Source organism: Nerophis lumbriciformis, linkage group LG21, assembly GCF_033978685.3.
Source record: "Nerophis lumbriciformis linkage group LG21, RoL_Nlum_v2.1, whole genome shotgun sequence".
Classification (NCBI taxonomy): Eukaryota; Metazoa; Chordata; class Actinopteri; order Syngnathiformes; family Syngnathidae; genus Nerophis; species Nerophis lumbriciformis.
In genome coordinates this window covers 30,134,220-30,153,119 of record NC_084568.2, presented here as the reverse complement: position 1 = coordinate 30,153,119, position 18,900 = coordinate 30,134,220, and the positions used below count along the sequence as shown (strand labels likewise).

General features: G+C 38.9%; 1 protein-coding gene across 5 annotated transcripts in view; it reads left to right on the top strand.

The window, feature by feature from the left end:
- Positions 1-18,900, top strand: part of hoxa3a (homeobox A3a) — an 83,386-nt gene that overhangs the window by 57,806 nt on the left and 6,680 nt on the right. For 2 of the 5 annotated variants that reach the window (XM_061982473.1, XM_061982475.2), the window contains 2 exons: positions 2,775-2,811; positions 8,112-8,670. In XM_061982473.1, the coding sequence (XP_061838457.1) occupies positions 8,229-8,670 (442 nt within the window). In that variant the 5' untranslated portion in view covers positions 2,775-2,811; positions 8,112-8,228. Of the gene's footprint in view, positions 1-656; positions 1,267-2,774; positions 2,812-3,620; positions 4,048-8,111; positions 8,671-18,900 lie in introns of those variants that run through there. The other 3 variants (XM_061982476.1, XM_061982477.1, XM_061982474.2) reach the window with 3 other exon arrangements.

Below are 18,900 nucleotides of genomic sequence, written 5' to 3'. Positions count from 1 at the left end.
ACCTTTTGACCTTGGGCTTTGTAAAACATCAGCAAACATGAAATATGTGTGACGAGCAACACAAACAGCAAATTCAACTTTATTGGTCGGAAAGGAGCACCCTGCACGCGTGTGCGCGTATATCACTTCGCAGACAGGCCTATCTTCTACTCCGCTGCCTGTTCAAAGGCGCATGTCAACATTCATGAACACTACACTCCCGGCTTCTCGCCGACACGATAAGAAAAGCTTGAAATCCAGCAACTGGACTCCTAGTGCGCGTTGAAACGTCCCTTTTTTTGGGTCTTGCGCACCCAAAACAAACTCGCCACTAAAGAGTCAGCCCGGGTCACGGAAAAGTTCACGTGTGCTGCCAAAAAGTCTCGCAATCTGTGAATCACGGAGCAAATAAAAAATATTACCGAAGCAAGCATCCAAATAAGTCAGTTCATCCGTGCGTAAAAGCCGCGTCCTTCGTGCGTAAAAGAAGAATTCTGCCGCTCCCGTCCGTGCCTTTTTTTTTTTTTAAGTTTACTGCTCAACTTCGGGAAGACACACAAAAGGGGGGTGGGGTGGGGAGTGGGGAGGGAGTATGCACCCCCCACCCCCACCCGTCAGTGATTAATAGTTCTGGTGGGATTTTTCCACGCCCGCTTCTCGGTGTTGACTGAAAACAAGCGCCAAACAGTGCCGAGATGCAGAGAAAGAGAGAGAGGGAGACTTCCGGCGTTGTCTTTTGGAGCTTTTTAGGGAGTTCCGGGGCGCCAGATGAGTCCCACGATGGCACACTGCGCGTGGAGTATCCAATATGTCGTCCAATAATAAAAAAAAACAACTCGGGCATCACCCTGTGCTTTGAATATGCTGCACATATCAGAGCGTGGGGGCGACACTGAGTCGTAATGTTCCACACATAACATCCAGAACCAGTGGGGGGTGTCACAGAACCCGTTTTTCACTGCCTCCCTCCATTAATGATTCACAGCCTCAAATAAAAGGATTTAAGTTGACGTCGCGTCATGTGACGGCTCCGGTGTGCTCGCTGTGATGCGTGGAAAGGGCTCCTCGGTGTTTGGCGCTTAGGGAGGAGGTGCAGGGGGAAAGGAGCTAATAAGAGAAACGCTGCTTTTTTTTTATGTGTGTGCTGTGCGCGCGCGCGCGCGAGTCCGTGTGTGGATGTATTACACGGGTGTCACGGACGGATATGTTTTTCCACGCGCAGAGAGCCCGAGCTTTGGGAGGATGGATTTTATTTTGAGGTATTTCCGCCGATTGTTCATTACTGTGGTGAGTTATTGCAGCCAGAGGCAGAGGTCAGTGAAGGGAGTCCAATGCGATTATTTATAATATCATGTCGAACATATTACGTGTCAAAAAAAATTAAATGATTCAAAGTGTATTTAATTGTCAGGTTTTAATTGAATTGTTATTTTTTGGCGTGGTTATTTTCAGGAAAAAAATATATTTGTATATATTTATTTAATTCCAACCAATATCTGTGCGTAAATGCTAGTAAATAAGGAGTAAAAAAAAAGAAGTATATATTTAATATTTAATTCCCATTAATATTTGTGCGTCAATGCGAGAAAATAATGATTAAAAAAATTATATATGTATTTAACATTTAATTCCAACCAATGTTTGTGCGTAAATGCTATGTAAATAAGGAGTAAATAATATATATATATATATATATATATATATATATATATATATATATATATATATATATACATATGTGTATGTAATATTTTGTTCCAACCAATATTTGTGCGTAAATGCTACATAAATAAGGAGTAAACATATATATATATATATATACACAACCAATATTTGTGCGTAAATACTAGTCAATAAAGAGGAAGAAAAATTATATATATTTATTATTTCATTCCAAATGTGCGTAAATGCGAGTAAATAAGGAGTAAACAAAGTATATATATATATATATATATATATATATATATATATATATATATATATATATTTATAATTTCATTCCAACCAATATGTGTGCGTAAATGCTAGTAAATACGGACTAAAAAAAATAAATAATAATAAATATATATAAATATATATATATTTATTATTTTATTCTAACCAATATTGTGCGTAAATGCTCGTAAATAAAGAGTAAAAATTATATATATATATATATATATATATATATATATATATATATATATATATATATATATATATATATATATATATATATATATATATATATATATATATATATAATTTTATTCTAACCAATATTGTGCGTAAATGCTAGTAAATAAGGAGTACGAAAATAATACATATATATTTATCATTTCATTCCAAACAATATTTGTGCGTAAAGGCTAGTAAATGTGGAGTAAAAAAAAAAAAAAAGTAGGTGAACGCTGTGGGGTTGTGTCGCTCCAACGAGGGTATAATGGAAGACGGAGTGCCACGCCGGACGGCTCGGCCGCGCTGAGGTCACGGCGCTCCCCGCGTGATTTATGGGCGCGGGGACTTGGGGAAGATGGCGCTCCGCAGCTAATGACTGTTCGATCCGTTTGTGGGGAGAGAAAAATGCTTAGCAGCCCGGGGAGGGGAAACAAACAAACAGCGCATTTGCATACAACTTGTGTATTATTCAACACGCCAGGCAACATCGTGGGGATTTGCTGGAATATTCTATTTTTTTTTCTTCTTCCTTATAAAACATGATATATATATATTTTAATTACTCACCTAATTAATGTGATTTAATCTCCAACAACAACAACAAAAAAACACCAACATCATATTCTTTGTTGTTGCAGAAATCGAGGCCTGTAACGTCTCAGCGGAGCTCCCACGGTGAGTCCCCCCCCCCCTCCCCCATATTCATCTTTATTGATTAGTCTTCTGATCGCTGCTTATTCACGTTTGCAAAAGGATCAGCATCACGCCCACGCATGCGTGACAGAGACTTTTCTTTCTTTCGCCGGGAGCAATAATTCCTTCTCTTCCACTTGTGCGCGACGTGTAATTTGTCACCATAAACGTGACGCGCCAGCCGCCTCGTGCGCTCCTTTCAAAAAAAAAAAAAAAAAAAAAAAAAAAAGCCATTTTCGACTCTACATATATTTATAGCCACGCACTTCACGTGCTGTGTTTTTATTTATTTATTTATTTATTTTTTTTACCCTTTTTGTTCCTGGTTCCTCAGCACTTTTGAACACAAAGCCGGTAAATAATTAACCCGAAAACGCAGAGTTGGCGTTTATTTTTTGGCCTTTTTTTTGGGGGGGGGGGGTTACCCACTCGCCCTCCCACGCCCGTTTTTTTCCCACCTTCTTCGGCGTGAATGCATAAAGCTGAGCAGACATTTTCCTTTCGCGACGATAAAGAGGGATTCCCCCACGCACGCACGCACGCACGCACGCACGCACGCACGCACCTCCTTCCAACCCGACCCATCCTTCAAATAAAAGGATAATAAAAATGTTGAGTAAATCAAACCAAAAACACGAGCGTGCTCCTCCATTATGATGCGTGATTATGTGCAATTTCTCCCCCTTTCTTGCCCCCCCTCCACCCTCCCTCATTTTCTCGTGGAGGAGGAGGAGAAGGAGGAGGAGGAGAGGCGGCCACTTGATTCTGCCTTTCCACGCAAGGCGCGACTTCATTTGCATAATTTTTCTTGTCTATGTTGCCACGCCGTGGTTCGGGCTGGTCCACTGGGTACCAGCCGCGCAGCCGCACATACAGGCTGCACGTGAAGATACACGAGTTATCGCGGTGACCCCCCCTGCTTTGGCGATATCCACGCACGCGTGGGGTGGAAAGGGGGCAACGCAGCCAAAAAAAAAAAAAAAGGGGGCTTCTCTCTCTCTCCATTCCTCTCCCCCTCTCTCACTCGCCCGTGGACTCTCCTTGTTGTGGCTGCTGCGTGGACGCATGCTGCATGGCGCAGCCCCAGCCCTTCAACTTCTTCCCCCCCACCCACCCTCCACGTCCTCCCCGGGATTGTATACTGCTGGCTTTTGATCGATTCGCCCGCTGAATGAGCAAATATCGCTCGCTGCTCCGCACCGGTCGTCAGAGGTTGAGGTAAGCAGGCCAGAAAGAGGCTGCACCGGGCGTCTTGTAAATGGCCGAGTTTGTGCGTGTCGCGCTGCTGCTGCGGTGATTTATCACCGTGTGACTCGGATCGCGGTTCAGGGAGAGTTCACGCACACACACCCAGGCAGAGTTCTCGGAGCGTGGAGCAGGACGGCTGTGCGAGGAGAGCACGAGGCGCACGCCTTTTGTCTTGTTTTCGTGACGAATGTGCGGATTTGGCACAACAAATCTTTTTTTTTTTTTTTTTTTTTTTTTTTTTTAAAGGACGCAACTTGCAGCTCCCAAGAGCCAAGACTCCATTATCGCCTCGTTGGGGATCATTTGCAACTCATTTACCTGCAACTCTTTATTTCTTACATTTTACTCTGAAAGTTGGCTTTTAATCTCATAGTAAAATGTCCAAAATACATTTTATTTTGGAGTGTTTTACTGCATTGGAATGCTTTATTAATATTATTATTGATATTATTATTACATTTTTCCTCCAACTTTCTCTAAGTTAATCTAATTGCAAAATATGTTTCACTTTGGAGTGTTTTACTACTTTTGAATGCTTTATTATTATTATTTGTATCACAATTACCTACTTTATAGTTAATTTAATTGCAAAATGTGCAAAATGTGTTTAATTTTGGCGTGCTTTACTACTTTGGAATGCCTTTTAATTATTTCTATCACATTTACCTATCTTAAAGTTAGTCTTATTGCAAAATGTGCAAAATATGTTTAATTTTAAAGGGCTTTACTGCATTGGAATGCTCTAGTATTATTATTATCATCATTATTACCTTTTCTTACTAGGTTAATCTATTTGCCAAATGTACAAAACATGTTTAACTTTAAAGTGTTTTACTACTTTCAAATGCCTTATTATTATTATTATTATTATTATTATTATTATGTGTATCACGCTTACCTATTTTATAGTTAATCCAATTGCAAAATGTGCAAAATATGTTTAATTTTGGCGTGCTTTACTATTTTTGAATGCTTTATTATTATTATTTGTATTACATTTACCTGTCTTATAGTTAATCTAATTGCAAAATGTGCAAAATATGTTAAATTTTGGCGTGCTTTACTACTTTATTATTATTTCTATCACATTTACCTATCTTAGAGTTAATCTAATTGCAAAATGTGCTATATATGTTTAATTTTGGCGTGTTTTACTACTTTGGAATGCCTTACTATTGTTATTTGTATCCCAATTACCTATCTTAAAGTTAATCTAATTGTAAGATGTGCAACATATTTTGAATTTAGGAGTGTTTCACTGTATTGGAATGCTTTATTATTATTATTATTATTATTATTGTTACATTTTCTTATCTTAAAGTTAATCTAATTGCAAAATATGTTTAATTTTAAAGTGCTTTCCGGCATTGGAATGCTTTATTATTATTATAATAAATTATTATTATTATTACATTTTCCTACAAGGTTAATCTAATTGCCAAATTTACAAAATATGTTTAACTTTGGCGCGTTTTACCACTTTGGAATGCTTTATTATTATTTGTATCACATTTACCTATCTTAAAGTTAATCTCATTGTAAGATGTGCAACATATTTTTAATTTAGGAGTTATTAACTGTATTGGAATGCTTCATTATTATTATTATTTTTTTAAATTATTATTATTATTATTATTATTGTTACATGTTCCTCTCTTAAAGTTAATCTAATTGTAAAATGTGCAACATATTTTTAATTTAGGAGTGCTTTACTGTATTGGAATGCTTTATTATTATTATTATTATTATTACATTTTCCTCTTAAAGTTAATCCAAGGGTAAAATGTGCAAAATATTGTAAATGTTGGAGTGCTTTTCTACATTGGAATGCTTTATTATTATATTTCCTTCCCTTAAAGTTATTCTAACGGTAAAATACGCTAAACATTTTTAGTTTTGGAGTGCTTTACTGCATTAGAATGCTTTATTATTATTATTATTATTACATTTTCCTCTACGACTTTCTTAAAGTTAATCTAATGTGCAAGATATTATTCATTTCCGAGTGCTTGACTTCTCTTTACATAGACCAGAAAAATATGTGTAGAATTTTTTTTTCATTCTTAATTATTGTTATTATTTTTTATCTTATTGGATTATTTTGGTTCCATGAAATTCGACATATTTGCACAATGATTCTTCCTCCTTTGAGACGCTGGTAATGTTATAACCACGATGCAAACATTTCCATAAAGGCAATTATCGATCAGTTACTACAGCGTCCATTATTAAAAACTTTTCTTTTCCAAATTTGTCGAATTGATTGAATAATTTTAGGTACGTGGGACTTGACATGCGTAGAAGTCATCCGTTTGTAAATAAACATTATTATATAACGTCATGAATATGATTAGTGTTCATATCTGCTATTATTAATATTATTAATATTCATTCACAAATTGTGATTTTGTTGATACGTTTTTGTGTCAATCTCGATATGATAACATCTGCTTTGTCTTGATATGACAACACCATTATTATGGGGTCAGCACGGCGAAAGTTCCCAATGTGGTCACGAAGATGCACGAATGTCCACCCGGTTTTTCCGGTTCTTCCTCGGCATTTGTCTTTAAGGCAGAAACGGGAATGTTGTTTGTGCTCTGCAGCCAAACGCTGCACTACATTAAGCGTCAAGATGCATATTTTCGGTGCACTTTGCTGTAAAATGATGTTGTTTTATCACTCTTGTGCGTACATATGCATATTTTTGCTGCACTTTGCTGTAAAATGACATTTTTTAAATCACTCTTGTGCGTAAAGATGCATATTTTCGGTGCACTTAGCTGTAAAATTATGTTTTTTTTATCACTCTTGTGCGTAAAGATGCATATTTTCGGTGCACTTTGCTGTACAATTATGTTTTTTAATCACTCTTGTGCGTAAAGATGCATGTTTTCGGTGCACTTTGCTGTAAAATTATGTTTTTTTTAATCACTCTTGTGCGTAAAGATGCATATTTTCGGTACACTTTGCTGTAAAAGGATGTTGTTTTATCACTCTTGAGCGTAACGATGCACATTTTCGATGCACTTAGCTGTTAAATTATGTTTTTTTTTATCACTCTTGTACGTAAAGATACATCTTTTCGGTGCACTTTGCTGTACACATATGTTTTTTAATCACTCTTGTGCGTAAAGATGCATGTTTTCGGTGCACTTTGCTGTAAAATTATGTTTTTTTAATCAGTCTTGTGCATAAAGATGCATATTTTCGGTGCACTTTGCTGTAAAATTATGTTTTTTAATCAATCTTGTGCGTAAAGATAGATGTTTTCGGTGCACTTTGCTGTAAAATGATGTTTTTTAATCACTCTTGTGCATCATGATGCATATTTTCGGTGCACTTTGCTGTCTAATTATGTTTTTTAATCAGTCTTGTGCGTAAAGATGCATATTTTCGGTGCACTTTGCTGTAAAATTATGTTTTATTTAATCACTCTTGTGCGTAAAGATGCATATTTTCGGTTCACATTGCTGTTAAACTATGTTTTTTTTATCACTCTTGTGTGTAAAGATACATCTTTTGATGCACTTTGCTATAAAGTGGTGTTATGTTTTATTAATCAGTCTTGTGTGTAAAGATACATATTTTCGGTGCACTTTGCTGTAAAATTATGTTTAATTTAATCACTCTTGTGCGTAAAGATGCATATTTTCGGTGCACTTTACTATAAAATGGTGTTATGTTTTTTTAATCGGTCTTTTGCGTAAATATACATCTTTTCAGTGCACTTTTCTGTAAAATGGCAAATGTTTTTAATCAGTCTTGTGCGTAAAGATGCATATTTTCGGTGCACTTTGCTATAAAATGACGTTATGCTTTTTAATCAGTCTTGTGCAAAGATACATCTTTTCGGTGCACTTTGCTGTAAAATGTCGTGATGTTTTCGCCCAGATGGTAATGCATTGGCCAGAAGGTAACCGGTAATGGTGCTCGGCGCTATCTCGCCTATAGTGCGCCGTGTCAGGCCTGCATTGAAAAGTAAGATGGATCGCCACCATTTCTTGTGCTCACAGTGCTTCTTGTAACCCCAGGTTCACCCGAGGAGGCCATTGGCGGAGAGGCGTCACATGACCACGGGGTGCCAATGTTCTTCTACAAGGGTGTCAAGACCCTGTCACGTTCTGAAATAAATATTGGGAAACGGCGAGATGCAAAAGGCAAGCTACTACGACAGCTCGGCAATTTACAGTGGCTACCCCTATCAAAGCGCAAATGGCTTCAGTTATGACGCCAATCACGTCCAATATCCCCGCGCCTCTCATGTGGAAAGTGACTACCATCGACCCGCCTGCTCGCTGCAGTCGACTGACGGCTCCGTGGCGCTGCACAAGCCGGCGGAGATGGCGGAGAGCTGCGACGCCGCCGCGGGCGTCCAAGCGGCGCCGAGCGAGGTGCGTCATCCCGAGAGCGCCGTGCACGAAGCGCCGCCCGCGCCCTCGCAATCCCCCGGCCTGCAGAACTCCAGCGCCGGGCAAGCGAGCGCCAAGAGCGGCTCTCCCACCTCGGGCCCCCGCGGCAAGCAGATCTTCCCCTGGATGAAGGAGTCGCGTCAAAACACCAAGCAGAAACCCGCCAATAGCGCCAGTTCAGGTACAACACGCACAACTTTTTGCACGACATGTCATGCGATACTCCCGCTGTGAATTCCCACTTTTCCTCCGCACCTCAAACGTCACATGTTTGACATGGAAATAGTCAACACCTCTTCTGTGAAGGTCCACATTGAGGACATTCCGAGAACCCCCACACCACCTCACCATTTGCCGCCACCCCTTGCCCTGCAGATGACCCCGGCCTACTGTAAACACGCCGTGGTCACGTCGTGTCCCCACGAGGACAACAAAGCATGCTTGTTTCAACTCGTGTTCGCGTGGGGACGGGCTGAGCTCTGTCATAGCTGGAGGTGCTTCAGCGTCCTCTACAGTGGACATTTGTTTGTGCTCGATTTCTCCTGGCAAACTTTAGATTAAAAACAAATAAAAATAGCCCTCTCACATGCATGTCCACTAATGTCCACTGCAGTGGACGTAGTTTTTGTTAAAGAAAAAACAGCTAAATGGCCCCTTTTATATTCTCTCGAGAACCAGCGTCCTCTGTAGTGGACATTTGTTTGTGCTCGATTTCTCTTGTCAGAGTTACAAACTTTAGAAAAAGAAAATAGCCCTCTCACATGCATGTCTACAAATGTCCACTGCAGTGGACACTGTTTTTGTAAAAACAAAACAAAAAAAAAACAGCTGAATGGCCCCTTTTATATTCTCTTGAGAACCAGCGTCCTCTCCAGTGGACATTTGTTTGTAGTCTATTTCTCTTGGCAAACTTAACACAAAAAAATAGCCCTCTCACATGTATGTCCACTGCAGTGGACGCTGTTTTTTTTTTTTTTTTTTTTTTAAGCAGCTAAATGGCCCCTTTTATATTATCTTGAGAACCAGCGTCCTCTGCAGTGGACATTTGTTTGTGCTCGATTTCTTTTGAAACTTTAAATAAATAAAAAAATAGCCCTCTCACATACATGTCCACTAATGTCCACTGTAGTGGACGCTGTTTTTGTAAAATAAAAACATAGCTAAATGGCCCCTTTTATATTATCTTGAGAACCAGCGTCCTCTGCAGTGGACATTTGTTTGTGCTCGATTTCTTTCAAAACTTTAAATAAAAATAAAAAATATCCCTCTCACATGCATGTCCACTAATGTCCACTGCAGTGGATGTAGTTTTTGTTAAAAAAAACAGCTAAATGGCCCCTTTTATATTATCTTGAGAACCAGCGTCCTCTGCAGTGGACATTTGTTTGTGCTCGATTTCTTTCAAAACTTTAAATTAAAAAAAAAAAAAATCCCTCTCACATGCATGTCCACTAATGTCCACTGCAGTGGATGTAGTTTTTGTTAAAAAAAACAGCTAAATGGCCCCTTTTATATTCTCTTGAGAACCAGTGTCCTCTGCAGTGGACATTTGTTTGTGCTCGATTTCTTTCGAAACTTTAGATTAAAAAAAATAGCCCTCTCACATGCATGTCCGCTAATGTCCACTGCAGTGGACGTTGTTGAGCCGGGAGCCTTTTTTCTTTTTCTGCTACTTTTTCTTTTTGTCCCGGCGCAAGAGTGCCTTTTTTGCGTGTTGTTGCGAGCAGGCTACACTAGACGGAAGTCCAGGACGCTGGTTCTCAAGAGAATATAAAAGGGGCCATTTAGCTGTTGTTGTTTTTACAAACAGCTAAATGGCCCATTTTATATTATCTTGAGAACCAGCGTCCTCTGCAGTGGACATTTGTTTGTGCTCGATTTATTTCGAAACTTTAGATTTAAAAAAATAGCCCTCTCACATGCATGTCTACTAATGTCCACTGCAGTGGACGTTTTTTTTTTTTTTTTTTTTTAAACAACAGCTAAATGGACCCTTTTATATTCTCTTGAGAACCAGCGTCCTCTCCAGTGGACATTTGTTTGTAGTCTATTTCTCTTGGCAAACTTAACACAAAAAAATAGCCCTCTCACATGTATGTCCACTGCAGTGGACGCTGTTTTTTTTTTTTTTTTTTTTTTTAAGCAGCTAAATGGCCCCTTTTATATTATCTTGAGAACCAGCGTCCTCTGCAGTGGACATTTGTTTGTGCTCGATTTCTTTTGAAACTTTAAATAAATAAAAAAATAGCCCTCTCACATACATGTCCACTAATGTCCACTGTAGTGGACGCTGTTTTTGTAAAATAAAAACATAGCTAAATGGCCCCTTTTATATTATCTTGAGAACCAGCGTCCTCTGCAGTGGACATTTGTTTGTGCTCGATTTCTTTCAAAACTTTAAATAAAAATAAAAAATATCCCTCTCACATGCATGTCCACTAATGTCCACTGCAGTGGATGTAGTTTTTGTTAAAAAAAACAGCTAAATGGCCCCTTTTATATTATCTTGAGAACCAGCGTCCTCTGCAGTGGACATTTGTTTGTGCTCGATTTCTTTCAAAACTTTAAATTAAAAAAAAAAAAAATCCCTCTCACATGCATGTCCACTAATGTCCACTGCAGTGGATGTAGTTTTTGTTAAAAAAAACAGCTAAATGGCCCCTTTTATATTCTCTTGAGAACCAGTGTCCTCTGCAGTGGACATTTGTTTGTGCTCGATTTCTTTCGAAACTTTAGATTAAAAAAAATAGCCCTCTCACATGCATGTCCGCTAATGTCCACTGCAGTGGACGTTGTTGAGCCGGGAGCCTTTTTTCTTTTTCTGCTACTTTTTCTTTTTGTCCCGGCGCAAGAGTGCCTTTTTTGCGTGTTGTTGCGAGCAGGCTACACTAGACGGAAGTCCAGGACGCTGGTTCTCAAGAGAATATAAAAGGGGCCATTTAGCTGTTGTTGTTTTTACAAACAGCTAAATGGCCCATTTTATATTATCTTGAGAACCAGCGTCCTCTGCAGTGGACATTTGTTTGTGCTCGATTTATTTCGAAACTTTAGATTTAAAAAAATAGCCCTCTCACATGCATGTCTACTAATGTCCACTGCAGTGGACGTTTTTTTTTTTTTTTTTTTTTTAAACAACAGCTAAATGGACCCTTTTATATTCTCTTGAGAACCAGCGTCCTCTGCAGTGGACATTTGTTTGTGCTCGATTTATTTCGAAACTTTAGATTTAAAAAAATAGCCCTCTCACATGCATGTTAACTAATGTCCACTGTAGTGGACGCTGTTTTTGTAAAAGAAAAACCTAGCTGGATGGCCCCTTTTATATTCTCTTGAGAACCAGCGTCCTCGGCAGTGGACATTTGTTTGTGCTCGATTTCTTTCGAAACTTTAGATTACAAAAAATAGTCCTCTCACATGCATGTCCGCTAATGTCCACTGCAGTGGACGTTGTTTTTGTAAAAAAACAACAGCTAAATGGCCCCTTTTATATTCTCTTGAGAACCAGCGTCCTCTGCAGTGGACATTTGTTTGTGCTCGATTTCTTTCGAAACTTTAGATTACAAAAAATAGCCCTCTCACATGCATGTCCGCTAATGTCCACTGTAGTGGACGTTGTTTTTGTAAAAAAACAACAGCTAAAAATGGCCTCTTTTATATTCTCTTGAGAACCAGCGTCCTCTGCAGTGGACATTTGTTTGTGCTCGATTTATTTCGAAACTTTAGATTAAAAAAAAAAAAAGCCTTCTCACATGCATGTAAAGTAATGTCCACTGTAGTGGACGCTGTTTTTGTAAAATAAAAACCTAGCTAAATGGCCTCTTTTATATTCTCTTGAGAACCAGCGTCCTCTGCAGTGGACATTTGTTTGTGCTCGATTTCTTTCGAAACTTTAAATAAATAAAAAAGCCCTCTCACATGCTTGTCCGCTAATGTCCACTGCAGTGGACGTTGTTTTTGTAAAAAAACAACAGCTAAATGGCCCCTTTTATATTCTCTTGAGAACCAGCGTCCTCTGCAGTGGACATTTGTTTGTACTCGATTTATTTCGAAACTTTAGATTTAAAAAAATAGCCCTCTCACATGCATGTCCACTAATGTCCACTGCAGTGGACGTATTTAAAAAACAAACAAAAAAAAACAACAGCTAAATGGCCCCTTTTATATTCTCTTGAGAACCAGCGTCCTCTGCAGTGGACATTTGTTTGTGCTCGATTTATTTCGAAACTTTAGATTTAAAAAACTAGCCCTCTCACATGCATGTAAACTAATGTCCACTGTAGTGGACGCTGTTTTTGTAAAATAAAAACCTAGCTAAATGGCCTCTTTTATATTCTCTTGAGAACCAGCGTCCTCTGCAGTGGACATTTGTTTGTGCTCAATTTCTTTCGAAACTTAAAAAAAAAAAAAAAATAGCCTTCTCACATGCATGTCCACTAATGTCCACTGTAGTGGACGCTGTTTTTGTAAAATAAAAACCTAGCTAAATGGCCCCTTTTATATTATCTTGAGAACCAGCGTCCTCTACAGTGGACATTTGTTTGTGCTCGATTTCTTTCGAAACTTTAAATAAATAAAAATTAGCCCTCTCACATTCATGTCCACTAATTAAAGAATAAAAAAAAAACAGCCCTCCTATTTAAGTTCCACAAATGTCCACTGTAGTTGACGCTGTTTTTTTTTTTAGGTGAAATGGCCCCTATAATGATAAGTTAGTTTCCCAACCTCCTGAGAACCAGCGTCCTCTACAGTGGACATTTGTTTGTGGTCTATTGATTTTGTCCGAGTTACAAACTGAAGAAGAACATAGCTGTTTTATGCATGTCCACTGTAGTGGACATTTGTTGGTGGTCTAATGATTTTGTCTGAATACAAACTGAAGAAGAACATAGCTTTTTAATGCATGTCCACTGTAGTGGACATTTGTTTGTGGTCTATTGGTTTTGTCTGAGTTACAAACTGAAGAAGAACATAGCTGTTTTGTGCATGTCCACTGCAGTGGACACTGGTTCTGCAGGATGCTAAATGCTCCTTATGATCATTAGTTAGCTATCTAATCCTGTTGGGAAGCAATGTACTCTGCAGTGGACATTGTTTTTTTGTTTTTTTTACATATACAGTCCATAAACACAATTAAACACATGTCAAATGTTATTTATTTATTTATTTATTTTGGTCTATGTCATGATTACCAACACAAGAAAGAAACTTCCATCTTAAGCACGTCTATAAATGTCCACTGAAGTGGACGCTAAATGGCTCCCTAATGAGATAACGTCCCCATCTTCCTGAGAACCAGCGTCCTCTGCAGTGGACATTTACAAGCATGCATAACAGTGCTATTTTATTCTTAAGTTTGTAGCTCTGAGACCACAAACAAATGTCCACTGTAGTGGACGCTGGCTCTTAAGGAGGCTCAATTGGCCCTAAATTAATTGGTTAGCTTCCTCTTCTTCCTGAGGACCAGTGTCCTCTGCAGTGGACATTTGTCTGTGGTCAATTTCTTTTGCCAGAGCTACAAACTTGAGAAAAAACATTGCCCTGCCCACAAATGTCCACTGCAGTGGACGCTGATTCTTAAGGAGGCTAAATTAATGGGTTAGATTTCCAATCTTCCTGAAAACCAGCGTCCTCTGCAGTGGACGTGTGTGTTTTGTATGACATATATATTTTCACTGCTGCGAGAAATAGAGCAGAAACAAAAGTCCACTGCAATGGACGTTTGTGTATTGTATGACATATATATTTTCTCTGATGAGAGAAATGGAGCAGAAACAAAAGTCCACTGCAGTGGACGTTTGTGCTTTGTATGACATATATATTTTCTCTGATGAGAGAAATGGAGCAGAAACAAAAGTCCACTGCAGTGGACGTTTGTGTTTTGTATGACATCTATATTTTCACTGCTGCGAGAAATGGAGCAGAAACAAAAGTCCACTGCAGTGGACGTTTGTGTTTTGTATGACATGTATATTTTCTCTGATGAGAAAAAATGGAGCAGAAACAAAAGTCCACTGCAATGGACGTTTGTGCTCTGTATGACATATATACTTTCTCTGATGAGAGAAATGGAGCAGAAACAAAAGTCCACTGCAATGGACGTTTGTGTTTTGTATGACATATACATTTTCTCTGATGAGAAAAATGGAGCAGAAACAAAAGTCCACTGCTGTGGACGTTTGTGTTTTGTATGACATAATATTTTCTCTGATGAGCGAGCAGATACAAAAGTCCACTGCAATGGACGTTTGTGTTTTGTGTGACATATATATTTTCACTGCTGCGAGAAATAGAGCAGAAACAAAAGTCCACTGCAGTGGACGTTTGTGTTTTGTATGACACATATATTTTCTCTGATGAGAGAAATAGAGCAGAAACAAAAGTCCACTGCAGTGGACGTTTGTGTTTTGTATGACACATATATTTTCTCTGATGAGAGAAATGGAGCAGAAACAAAAGTCCACTGCAGTGGACGTTTGTGCTTTGTATGACATATATATTTTCTCTGATGAGAGAAATGAAGCAGAAACAAAAGTCCACTGCAGAAGCCGCTGGTTCTCAGGAGGTTAATGTCCTCTTATGTTCAATTTATGAGCCATTATTTCCCCACTAGTGTTTCCTGGCCTCCTTATTCTACTGCTATCTGGCAGGAGGTTATGTCATGCTACGTTCCCTCTGCTCCGTGTTTGGCTGGGCGGGCAGTAAAAAAAATGTACGACGTGCTGTTGGCCGCCTGCCACAGGAGTCTGCCTCTGCTTGCATGCGGCGGGAGTCTGCAAGACGCCGCTTATCTTTGTCAAGACGCTTCCCACACCGTGAGGAGCGTGGAATGTGCTACTACTACACGTGTAGCCTGGCATGAAGCAGTCGTACTTTATGCTTCCGTGCTCAGAGTCACGTTGTTGTCGTCTGGATGGAACATTTGGCTCGCAGTAAGACGTGCATGCTGCTAACAACAGCAGTCCCCTCATCAAGTGTGATCACATACAAACTCATGCTCACTTGTTATTGTTTGCAGTGGAACAGTATTGTAGCACGGGACTACAAGAGTGTAGCGCCTTATGACCAATACGTGTCCTAGAATGTAAACATCTTGTTAGTTCATGTATGCCTGCAGTGTCCTTCAAAAGTGAGCGTTATTGTCGGACGTTTTCATGTTTTGATGATCTAAGGAGTTGTTTATGCATTTTGTTTATTCATCTTGTAAGCTGGGGGCGTCCAAGTTGTGGCTCGTACAAATGCAACATTAATTTGTCCGCTGTAACAAAAAGTTGCATGTTTTGTTGAAATTGCACAGCATAACCACCTCAGAAGCAACGTCCACTGCAGTGGACATTTTGACTTGGAATTACGGCGCTATTTAAAAAAAAAACCAAAACTGACTGACTGTCGTCATTGTTGCTGCCAAAGGGAATTTATTGACCGACATTGGATTGCTATTGGCCTCTTTAAGCCAGCGTCCGTCCACTGCAGTGGACATTTGTGTTTGGCATAACAAGGCAAAATAATACTGGAAGAAGAAATAAAGCAAATATTTGCTGCATGACAATACATTTACTGGTATTGGATTGAGTTTAGCATCTTTAACCTATGATGACCAGCGTCCACTGCAGTGGACATTTGTGTATGGGATAACAAGTCTGCGCTTTTCCTGAAATAACGCTGACATAAGAAATCGAGCAAAAACAACTACAGGATATACTGAGCTTGATATGTTATTGTAGCATCTCTAATCCATGAGAACCAGCGTCAACTACAGTGGACATTTGTGTTTGTCATAAAAAGGCAAAATAATACAGGAAGAAGAAATAGAGCAAATATTGCTGCATGACAATAAATTGACTGGTATTGGATTTAGTTTAGCATCTTTAACCTATGATGACCAGCGTCCACTGCAGTGGACATTTGTGTTTGGCATAACAAGTCTGTGTTTTTTCCTGAAATAACACCGACATAAGAAATAGAGCAAAAACAAATACAGGATACACTTAGCTTGATATCTTACTTTAGCATCTCTAACCCACGAGAACCATCGTCCACTACAGTGGACATTTCTGTTTGCTGTAACAAGGCAAAATAATACTGGAAGAAGAAATAGAGCAAATATTGCTGCATGACAATAAATGTACTGGTATTGGATTGAGTTTAGCATCTTCAACCTATGATGACCAGCGTCCACTGCAGCGGACGTTTGTGTATGGCATAACAAGTCTGCGCTTTTTCTGAAATAACACTGACATAAGAAATCGAGCAAAAACAAATACAGGATATACTGAGCTTGATATGTTATTGTAGCATATCTAACCCATGAGAACCAGCGTCCACTGCAGTGGACATTTGTGTTTGGCATAACAAGTCAAACCAATCCCAAAATTATACTGGCAGAAGAAATATAGCAACCATTGCTGCCTGACAATAAATTGACTGGCATTGGATTGATTTGAGCATATTTAACCTATGATGACCAGCGTCCACTGCAGTGGACATTTGTGTTTGGCATAACAAGTCTGCTTTTTTTCTGAAATAGCACTGACATAAGAAATCAAGGAAAAACAAATACAGGATATACTGAGTTTGTTATCTTACTTTAGCATCTCTAACCCACGAGAACCAGCGTCCACTACAGTGGACATTTGTGTTTGCCGTAACAAGGCAAAATAATACTGGAAGAAGAAATAGAGAAAATAGTGCTGCATGAAAATGAAATGACTGGCATTGGATTTAGTTTACCATCTTTAACCTATGATGACCAGCGTCCACTGCAGTGGACATTTGTGTATGGCATAACAAGTCTGCTTTTTTTCTGAAATAACACTGACATAAGAAATAGAGCAAAAACAAATACAGGATATACCGAGCTTGATATGTTATTGTAGCATCTCTAACCCATGAGAACCAGCGTCCACTACAGTGGACATTTGTGTTTGGCATAACAAGGCAAAATAATACTGGAAGAAGAAATACAGCAAATATTGCTGCATGACAAGAAATTGACTGGTATTGGATTGAGTTTAGCATCTTTACACTATGATGACCAGCGTCCACTGCAGTGGACATTTGTGTATGGCATAACAAGTTTGCACTTTTTCCTGAAATAACACTGACATAAGAAATCAAGCAAAAACTACTACAGGATATACTGAGCTCGATATCTTACTTTAGCATCTCTAACCCACGAGAACCAGCGTCCACTACAGTGGACATTTGTGTTTGTCATAAAAAGGCAAAATAATACTGTAAGAAGAAATAGAGCAAATATTGCTGCATGACAATAAATTGACTGGTATTGGATTGAGTTTAGCATCTTTAACCTATGATGACTAGCGTCCACTGCAGTGGACATTTGTGTATGGCATAACAAGTCTGCGCTTTTTCTGAAATAACACAGACATAAGAAATCGAGCAAAAACAAATACAGGATACACTGAGCTTGATATGTTATTGTAGCATCTCTAACCCATGAGAACCAGCGTCCACTGCAGTGGACATTTGTGTTTTTCGTAACAAGGCAAAATAATACTTGCAAAAGAAATAGAGCAAACATTGCTGCATGAAAATGAAATGACTGGTATTGGATTTAGTTTGGCATCTTTAACCTATGATGACTAGCGTCCACTGCAGTGGACATTTGTGTTTGGCATAACAAGGCAAAAATAATTAAATATCCTCGTTGCTGCATGACAAGAAATTGACTGGTATTGGATTGAGTTTGGCATCTTTAACCTATGATGACTAGCGTCCACTGCAGTGGACATTTGTGTTTGGCATAAGAAGTCTGCTTTTTTTCCTGAAATAACACTGACATAAGAAATAGAGCAAAGACAAATACAGGATATACTGAGCTTGATATGTTATTGTAGCATCTCTAACCCATGAGAATCAGCGTCCACTACAGTGGACATTTGTGTTTGGCGTAACAAGTCAAACCAATCCCAAAATTATACTGGCAGAAGAAATATAACAAACATTGCTGCCTGACAATAAATTGACTGGCATTGGATTGAGTTTAGCATCTTTAACCTATGATGACCAGCGTCCACTGCAGTGGACATTTGTGTTTGGCATAAGAAGTCTGCTTTTTTTCCTGAAATAACACTGACATAAGAAATCGAGCAAAAAAAACTACAGGATATACTGAGCTTGATATCTTAGTTTGGCATCTCTAACCCACGAGAACCAGCGTCCACTACAGTGGACATTTGTTTCGTTATTTATTTTGTCACAGGTATACCTTTGGGAGAGAAATTGTCCTCTTATGCAGAAACAAAAGTTCCTTGCAGAGGACGTTGGTCCTGAAGACGATATATTGACCTACATTTGATTGCTTTTAGCATCTTTAATACATGAGTACTAGCGTCCACTGCAGTGGACATTTGTGTATGGCATAACAAGTCTGTGCTTTTTCTGAAATAAC